General features: G+C 42.9%; 1 protein-coding gene across 1 annotated transcript in view; it reads right to left on the bottom strand.

Moving 5' to 3' along the window:
* The window catches only part of LOC112068794 (zinc finger protein 62 homolog), a 37,445-nt gene extending 28,108 nt beyond the window's left edge, over positions 1 to 9,337 (bottom strand). The window contains exons 1-3 of the mRNA XM_070438301.1: positions 9,005 to 9,337; positions 8,776 to 8,907; positions 3,132 to 3,581 (exon numbers count right to left, since the gene is read on the bottom strand). Coding sequence (XP_070294402.1) covers positions 3,132 to 3,581; positions 8,776 to 8,907; positions 9,005 to 9,047 — 625 coding nt within the window. The 5' untranslated portion in view covers positions 9,048 to 9,337. The remainder of the gene's footprint in view (positions 1 to 3,131; positions 3,582 to 8,775; positions 8,908 to 9,004) is intronic.
* Between the last annotated feature and the right edge of the window lie 906 nt (positions 9,338 to 10,243).

The raw sequence follows: 10,243 nt of genomic DNA on the forward strand, positions 1-10,243 counted from the left end.
ACAAAGACAACTAATGTTCTGTCAGGAGATGGGAATAACAGGCAGGATGTGGACAACACTCGTAGGAAAGCAAACGCAACTCTGGATCATTCCAGTTTCAACTGTTCTGCTGCGGTTATGGAACCCCTACCTGTCCCAGACCTGCTGTTTTCAACTCTTAATGATCGGCTATGAAAAAGCCAACTGACATTTATTCCTGATTATTATTTGACCATGCTTGTCACTTATGAACATTTTGAACATCTTGGCCATGTTCTGTTATAATCTCCACCCGGCACAGCCAGAAGAGGACTGGCCACCCCTCATAGCCTGGTCCTCTCTAGGTTTCTTCCTAGGTTTGGCCTTTCTAGGGAGTTTTCCTAGCCACCGTGCTTCTACACCTGCATTGCTTGCTGTTGGGGTTTTAGGCTGGGTTTCTGTACAGCACTTCGAGATATTATCTGATGTACGAAGGGCTATATAAAATAAAACTTGATTGATTTAATTCATACTTTGGGTTCAAATGAATAGTGTGTGACCAAATGGTGCATAGTTTGTAGTAAGGTCAACAGGTCTGCTGATCAAAGTCTGTTGAATGTTTTCACGTAATTACAAAAGGAATTCCTGGGCATTTGTTTAGTAATTTCTCTCATAATGTTCTATTTATTGATACATAAAATACAATTCCAGAAAAGGTCCTTGTCGGTGCCTTAACAAACCTCCAAGAGTATCTCAACAGATTTCAACCTAATGCTGCTCATTCATGATATTGATTAATCTTGTAAGAGTAATGATATACAGTTGACTCCTTGGTGGAGAATGGATTCTCCCAGATCAGCCTAAACCACTGTTTTCGCACATGGTAAACTCAGCAAAAAGAAACGTCCTCTGCGTTTATTTTCCAGCAAACTTAACAAACTCTTCCACCAAAGCACCTGCAAGTTCCCAGACATTTCTGAGTGGGTGGAATGGCCCTAAGCCCTCCCCTCCGATCCAACCAGGTCCCAGATGTGCTTCAAGGATTGAGATCCCGGGCTCTTCGCTGGCCATGACAGAACACTGACATTTCATTGTCTTGCAGGAAATCGCGCACAGAAAGAGCAATATGGCTGGTGGCTATTGTCATGCTGGAGGGTCATGTCGGGATGAGCCGCAAGAAGGTACCACATGAGGAGGAGGATTTTGTCTTCCCTGTAACGCACAGCGTTGAGTTGCTGCAGGACAACAAGCTCAGTCTGATGATGCTGTGACACAGCGCCCTAGACCACAACGGACCTCCACCTCGATCCGCTCCAGAGAGTACAGGCCTCGGTGTAATGCTCATTCTTCACGATAAACGCGAATCCGATCATCACCCCTGGTGAGAACAAAACGCCGACTCGTCAGAGAAAGAGCACTTTTTGCCAGTTCTGTCTGGCCAGCGACGGGGTTTGTGGCCCCATACGACTGTTGTGCCGGTGAACCGCCTTACAACAGGCCTACAAGCCCTCAGTCCAGGCCTCTCTCAGCCATTGCGGACAGTCTGAGCATGATGGAGGGATTCCTGGTGTAACTCGGCACGTTGTTGTTGCCATCTGTACCTGTCCCGCAGGTGTGATGTCCGAGATGTACCGATCTGTGCAAGTGTTTTACACGTGGTCTGCCACTGCGAGTACGATCAGCTGTCCGTCCTGTCTCCCTGTAAGCACTGTCTTAGGCGTCTCACCGTACGGACATTGCAATTTATTTCCCTGGCCACATCTGCAGTCCTCATGCCCTCCTTTCAGCATGCGAAGGCACGTGACGCAGTGAGCACGGACCCTGGTCATCTTCTTTTGGTGTTTTTCAGAGTCAGTAGAAAGGCTCTTAGTTCTAAGTTTCATAACTGACCTTAATTGCCTACCGTCTGTAAACTGGTAGTGTCTTAACGACCTTCCACAGTGCATGTTCATTAATTGTTATGTTTCATTGAACAAGCAGCTTTTCCCACAATCACCACAGCTAAATGGTTTCTCTCCGGTGTGAGTCAGTTTATGCCTGGTTAGGTCCTTCTTGATACTGAAGCTTTTCCCACAGTCACGGCAGATGTGAGTTGTTTTAGATGTGGTGCTGTGTTTGGAATGGTGTTTCCTCAATGGCGGGCTGGGATCCAATGGCGGGCTGGGATCCAATGGTGGGATGCTGTCAAGTCCTACTGAGTCGCTGCTTACGGCTGAGCTGGAGGCATTGTTTTGATTATCTGGAGGGTCACAGGGAATGTTGAGACCCTTAATGTGGGTCACAGTGCCAAAAGGTTTGAGATCCACTTGTTTACAGTCACTCTCTCTGTTCTCCACTGTCTTGGTTTGGGGAAGAGTCAAGGACTGAAGTGGGTCCTCCAGATCACATTCACTTTTCACACAGGAAGGAGTGAATTTGAACTCTATGATATCAGGCTCCAGCCCTTGAAGCTGCTCTTCCTCCTGACTGGTCCTGAGTTCCTCCTGTTCCTCTTTAATCTGTTTGGTCTCTGGGTCCTCCTGTCCCAGACTGGGGCTCCACTCCTGCTCACAGTGCTGCTGCTCAGGGTGAACTTCCTCTTCAGAGAGAGAGAGCTGCAGGGAGTCTGGAGGGAAGGAGAGGAGGAGCAGAGGTTACCAATACACTCTTTAGACATGCCTGAGTGCACAATAACATTTCACATTTTTAGCTAATGGAAACTCGAGAAGGAACACAAAAAAAACATTGTCTCAAAGCCGTGTTACACAAGAACCTCTGTGTAAATCTGTTTTAAAACAGCTAACAGTATATTTTGTATTTGTAAAGTTATTTTTGGATGATAATTAAGTTGACGGTTCAAGGTTTACAAAACCGTAATCACAACTGTTTCTAGATAAAATGTTTAACCCCTAACCAAATGGTCATCCTGAGCTTTATCAAAAGGGACGTTGAATAAATCGGAACATCTTTCAGAGCAAGTTCAGATAGAATTTTACTCAACACTCGTTAAATGGAGAAGATTTGTGACACTGCTGTCCAGGGAAAGCATTGGTACATTGGGGTATTTTTATCCATTCACGGTAAAAGTAATAAAAATACAAATTAAAATTGTTGAAATGGTGACCGCTGAAAGCATAAACAGTTTATTAATTTACTAGAACTATTGCTGACTATCAGTAGATCTACATACGAACCTATTCTACATAGTTTTATCTCTGGTGTGATCCGCAGCAGTCTCCGTAGCCGATCATTCTCCTCCTGGTACTCTGCTACAGTTTCCTCAACCGCACCAAAAATCTCCACAGCAGCAGATGCCGTTAAACATTCATTTAACAACACACAGAACAACTGTAGTTTAGATGTTTTCAGTGGGCTGAGAGTTGGGTATTCAGCTCGTACGGCTTCTTGACATGGGTCCTCCTGATCACATTCACTTTTCACACAGGAAGGAGTGGATATGGAGTCTTTGGTATCAAAGCGCCCTTGAAGCTGCTCTTCCTCCTGACTGGTCCTGCCTTCCTCCTGTTCCTCTTTAATCTGTTTGGACTCTGGGTCCTCCTGCCCCAGACTGGGGCTCCACTCCTGCTCACAGTGCTGCTGCTCAGGGGGAACCTCCTCTTCAGAGACAGAGAACTGCAGGGAGTCTGGAGAGGAGGAGCAGAGGTTACCTACAGTGCATTTGGAAAGTATTCAGACCCCTTGACTTTTTCCACATTTTGTTACGTTTCAGCCTTATTCTAAAATTGATTAAGCTCGGCACACCTGTATTGGGGGAGTTTCTCCAATTATTCTCTGCAGATCCTCTCAAGCTCTGTTAGGTTGGATGGAGAGTGTCGCTGCACAGCTATTTTCAGGTCTCTCCAGAGATGTTAGATTGGGTTCAAGTCTGGGCTCTGGCTGGGCCACTCAAGAACATTCAAGTCAGTCCTGCATTGTTTTGGCAGTGTGCTAAGGGTCGTTGTCCTGTTGAAAGGTGAACCTTCACTCCGGTCTGAGGTCCTAAGCGCCTTGGAGCAGTTTTTCATCAAGGATCTCTGTACTTTGCTCCATTCATCTTTCCCTTGATCCTGACTAGTCTCCCAGTCCCTGCTGCTGAGAAACATCCCAACAGCATGATGCTGCCACCACCACGCTTCACCGTAGGGATGGTGCCAGGTTTCCTCCAGACATGACACTTGACATTCAGGCCAATGAGTTCAATCTTGGTTTCATCAGACCAGAGAATCTTGTTTTTCATGGTTTGATAGTCCTTTAGGTGCCTTTTGGCAAACTCCAAGCAGGATGTTATGTACCTTTTACTGAGGAGTGGCTTCAGTCTGGCCACTCTACCAAAAATTGGCCTGATTTGTGAAGTTCTACACAGATGGTTGTCCTTCTGGAAGGTTCTCCCATCTCCACAGAGGAACTCTGGAGCTCTGTCAGAGTGACCATCGGGTTCTTGGTCACCTCCCCGAATTTACCGCAGGTAGACTCCAATCAAGTTGTAGAAACATCTCAAGTGTGATCAATGGAAACAGGATGCACCTGAGCTCAATTTCAAGTATCATAGCAAAGGGTTTGAATACTTAATGTAAATAAGGTATTTCTGTTTTTATAAATGTGGAACATTTATAAAAACACTTTTTGCTTTGCCATTATGGAGTATTGTGTGTAGATTGATGAGGATATTTTTTTTATTTAATAAATTCTAGAATAAGGCTGTAACGTAACAAAATGTGGAAAAAGTCAAGGGGTCTGAATACTTTCGAATGCACTGTATATACCACAATTAAATAGAACACTTAAATTATTAACAGAATTGATAGATCTCTATAGCCAAGCGGGTTCCAACCTCCAGCGGCATAGCTAAAGCATATTTTCTGGAACAAGCCATTTCTAAGAGGTCACATGTTGAAGATGACAACGTGTCACTCAGTGTGACCTAAAACACAAATGCTATCAACTCTATAAAAATCCCTTTCCCCTGCAATAGGCTCAGAGAAACTGCTCTATGTAACCCCTCAGACTCAAGCTTGACACACCCATTATTTTTGCACTTTTTGCCATTGTCAATTGTTTGTTACTGTTTAGCCTTTAACTGTTGAACTGTTATTTTACTGCCACCAAGTGGCATGTTTTGGTGTTGCACAAAAAAATGACAAGGAAAAAAACAAGTTATTTATTTATTTAACCTTTATTTAACCAGGTAGGCAGTTGAGAACAAGTTTTAATTTACAACTGCAACCTAGCCAAGATAAAGCCAAGCAGTGCGACACAAACAACAACAGAGTTACACATGGAATAAACAAACGTACAGTCAATAACACAATAGAAAAAGTCTATATACAGTGTGTGCAAATGGCGTGAGGAGGTAAGGCAATAAATAGGCCATAGTAGCGACGTAATTATAATTCAGCAAATGAACACTGGAGTGATAGATGTGCAGATTATGATGTGCAAGTAGAAATACTGGTGTGCAAAAAAGTAAATAAAAACAATATGGGGATGAGGTAGATAGATTGGATGGGCTATTTACAGATGGGCTGTGTACAGCTGCAGCGATCGGTAAGCTGCTCAGATAGCTGATGCTTAAAGTTAGTGAGGGAGATATAAGTCTCCAACTTCAGCGATTTTTGCAATTCGTTCCAGTCATTGGCAGCAGAGAACTGGAAGGAAACTGGACTGGAAGGAAAGGCAGCCAAAGGAGGTGTTGGCTTTGGGGATGACCAGTGAGAGATACCTGCTGGAGCGCATACTACGGGTGGGTGTTATGGTGACCAGTGAGCTGAGATAAGGCGGAGCTTTACCTAGCGAAGTTACATCTGGAACTAGAAACAGACGTTTATAAGACATTAATCCCAGTTATCCCAAAACTACAATTTTGTGTAATTTAGTCACTAATTTCAGTTAACCCAAAACTAAAATCTTGCATAATTTGGTCGTCCGTCCACGAGAGATTGAGGGTATTCGATTTGGGGCTCCCGAGTGCCGCAGCAGTCTAAGGCACTGCATCTCAGCGCTAGAGGCGTCACTATAGACCCTAGTTCGATTCCAGGATGTATCACAACCGAAGTGATTGGGAGTCCCATAGGGCGGCACAAAATTGGCCCAACGTCGTTAGGTTTGGCCAGGGTAGGCCGTCATTGTAAATAAGAATTTGTTCTTAACTGACTTGCCTAGTTAAATAAAAAAAAAGCTGTCCGGATGGGCTGTGTTCGCACGAAAGAAAAGTTAATGCATTTGTTTTGGAATTAGACCACCTCCCGGGTGTGAGCGAAGTCCACTCAAAACAAAAGTGAGGTAGGAGCAGGCAGAGTAAAGCGTAATTGAGTCTAATGATTCTATGATTTAATGCCAGGGAGCTGCGATATTTCACAATGGGCCGCCATACTATCTGTCCGGCTCTATCCATGGGTTGATGCACCTCCTAAATATTCTCAACCCACGCGGCGGCTCCTATTCTGTCACGGCTCTCGTCGTAATGAGGATCGGACCAAAGCGTAGCGTGGTAAGTGTTCATGATTTTATTTGATCACAAAACACTCAAACAAAATAAACAAGAGGGAAAACCGAAACAGTCCTGTAAGGTGCAAAACACTAAACAGAAAACAACTACCCACAAAACACAGGTGGGGAAAAAGGCTGCCTAAGTATGATTCCCAATCAGAGACAACGATAGACAGCTGTCCCTGATTGAGAACCATACCATGGAAACAAAACATAGAAACAGAAAACATTGAAATAACAAAACTAGAATGCCCACCCTAGTCACACCCTGGCCTACCCAAAATAGAGAATAAAAGCCTCTCTATGGCCAGGGCGTGACATATTCATTTAATTTGATGTTTGGAGAAATTGCTTGAGCCACTCTGAGAATTAGAAAACTATGAAAGCTAACGGATTAATATTCTAAAAACATTGCTGTGCTGATGTAACGGCAGTCTAGCTCTTCCTCCTCCTCAGACGAGGAGAGGCGAGAAGGATCGGAGGACCAATGTACAGCGTGGTAAGTTTCCATAATTTAATGACATGAAAACTAGACAAGAATACAAAACAACAAACGTACTAACCGTCACAGTCCCGTGTGGCACAAACACTGACACAGAAAACAACCACCCACAAATCCCCAACACAAAACAAGCCACCTATATATGATTCTCAATCAGGRACAACGATTGACAGCTGCYTCTGATTGAGAACCATATTAGGCTGAACACAGAAACAGACAAACTAGACACACAACATAGAATGCCCACCCAGCTCACGTCCTGACCAACTCTAAAACAAGCACAACACATAAGAACTCTGGTCAGGACGTTACAGCTGACGTGAGCATGTTTTGAACTGTTTTATGGAAAATAGATGCTGTGTTGTTGACGATATGACTGAGCGAAGTAGATTACTGTTCTATTTGAGCAGAGCGTACCTCCCTCACCGGCTTCGGTCGCCCGGTCACGCAACCGGAACAGCGTAATCGAATCCCCTCATTAATACGACACCAGTGCCTTCCATTTGGCAAGTAAAAGTTTGTTGAAAATGTACCACGCTTTGCAAGAACAGATTACATTATTGTACACTACCGATCAAAAGTTTTTGAAGAATCTCAAATATTAAATATATTTTGATTTGTTTTAACACTTTTTTTTTGGTCACTACATGATTCCATATGTGTTATTGTACCCCCGCATATTGACTCGGTACCGGTACCCCTGTATATAGCCTCGTTATTGATATTTTGTGTTACTTTATTATTTTTTATATTCGTTTTTTGGTAAATATTTTCTTAACTCTTCTTGAACTGCACTGTTGGTTAAGGGCTTGTATGTAAGCCTTTCATGGTAAGGTCTACACTTGTTGTATTCGGTGCATGTGACAAATAAAGTTTGATTTGACCTATATACAGCCTGAAACTAATGACATGTTGAATAAAATAAAATTTGCACCATCAATTTAGGAGTCTACAATCTCACCATGTTCAACCTGCAGATTGATGTGCCTCACTGAGCGAAGTCTAACATTCTCAACGGCAGAGATACTTTTGAGGAGATGGGAAACGTTGCCCATGCTACGTCAATCGACCGCGCTGTGCATTCTGGGTGAATTCTGGGACAAGGAGCGCTCTCCTTCAAGGAGTGAATGGGAGTCTATAGGGCAGTGGTGGAAAAAGTACTTGATGGTCATACTTGAGTAAAAGTATAGATACCTTAATAGAAAGTTACTCAAGTAAAAGTGAAAGTCACCCAGTAAAATACTACTTGAGTAAAAGTCAAAGTATTTGGTTTTAAATATACTTAAGTATCAAAAGTAAATGTAATTGCTAAAATATACTTATAAAAGTATAAATGATTTCAAATTCCTCATATTAATTAAGCAAATCAGACAGAACCATTTTCTTGTTTTTAAAATGTATGTATGTATGTATAGCCAGGGGCACACTCCAACACTCAGACATTATTTACAAAAGATGCATTGCTGTTTAGTGAGTCCGCCAGGCCAGAGGCAGTAGGGATGACCACATGTTCTGCTGGGTGGAGCGTTAATAGTTATGATAATTCATGGGATTCCTATCTCCTCTCTATAATATCTCTGGCAACTGCACCATGCAATGCACCCTGGACTAAAAAGGCAGACAAATAGGAAAAATGTGCTGTGAACTTACACATTTCTATCGCAAAAATATGATCAATGGCTCATTCAAGAGAAGACATTGTCCTGATATGTATAACATCCAAAATGGTTGAACCTTTCCTTTTAATATACACAGGAATGCGGTCTAACCCTAGTGCAGCTGAAAGCAAGCGGGTCAGATCTGCTGGCTACCTAAAAAAGTGTATTAAATCAGTAGATCTACATACGAACCTATTCTACATAGTTGTATCTCCGGAGTGATCCGCAGCAGTCTCCGTAGCCGATCATTCTCCTGCTGGTACTCCACTACCGTTTTCTCAACTGCCCCGAAAATCTCCAGAGCAGCCGCCGTTAAACGCTCATCTAAAAATACACGAAACGCATCTAGTTTATACATTTTCAACCGACAGAGAGAGAGCTGGACATTCAGTTTATTTCGAAGCACTGTGCGGACGCTTACATTTCTTATCGTGGTTTGGTAGAAGACAAAAGAGGCGCGACATTGCTAGACTTCCGGGAACGCTTGCGAAGCAGGCCGGGTTAGATAAATCAATGGAAGTGAAAGATTCTGCCTTAGTTGTTAATTATCTCGAAATCTAAAGGCACAACCTAGTTGTGGGCACAAGTAGTTGAACATGTTATTACTCAGACCTCGTGAAAGTGACAAACTGACACGTTTTCATTTTCGTCAAAAAGTACTTATATATATATATCGGAGTGCGTTTTACAGTGCGCACATGCGCAGTTCGGCACCCGATGACGTGATTCTACGCATGACTTTCGCTAGCCAACGTCGCCATGACACCGCCTACAAGCGTGATCGGGGATTTCTATTAGAGAAGCAGTTTCTGCCTATCTTCATACTGTATTGTCTTTGGCTTCACTAGCGCGTGCGACGTCATTGTTTCAATAATTTGGCTTTTCTAAATTATTTTGACCTGAAGGTGGCACTAGTGTACACTGTTGTTCAAAGCCTTGAGTAATGAACCTATTTTCGACACAATTGGTTGGAAATACTCAATATTTCAGGAAGCGCGTGGCCTCCCCCCCAAAAATGTACGCTCAGTTTCAATTCTGCATTGTCGTCTGCTTCTGTTCGTATCAACGGGTGGTGAGTGCATAAACACTAATGGTGCGCGATTCAGCTGTTACTTCACCAGCATCCGCCCACAATTGCTAATAACCCATCCGCAACCACCGATTTATACGTGATAAAGTAATCTGAAGCCCGCACCCAACCCTAACCTGATATAGAACATGCGCTATAGGCTACAGTCAAAGACAATAGAAAGATGTTTTGACAGGGGTGCAGGATTGTTTTGTTGTTGCCGGATTTCGATATGTTTCTGCTTATCATTTCTTGTCTATAATTAGACACATGTAGCTATTCTTTTGTAATTATATGTTGCCCTAGAAGACTAATATAAATCCTTGCTCAACAAATAATGTACTAGATCGATGGAATGAATGCTTCAATAATCAAGTTCTCCGTCATCTTTCGTGGAGCAAAGACTTTTAGGGACTGCGGAGAAATTACAATAATGCAACAATAAAAAAACGGGAAAGATTTTCTATGCAAAATGTCCAGACTTGCCTAGTTAAATAAAGGTAAAAAAAATTATTTTTAAATGACACCAGTTTAACCAGTTGTAACGAAAAAGAAAGCTGTGAAAACGACCCAACGTGTTTCTGATAAGAT

The sequence above is a fragment of the Salvelinus sp. IW2-2015 genome, unplaced genomic scaffold, assembly GCF_002910315.2.
Source record: "Salvelinus sp. IW2-2015 unplaced genomic scaffold, ASM291031v2 Un_scaffold741, whole genome shotgun sequence".
Lineage (NCBI taxonomy): Eukaryota > Metazoa > Chordata > Actinopteri > Salmoniformes > Salmonidae > Salvelinus > Salvelinus sp. IW2-2015.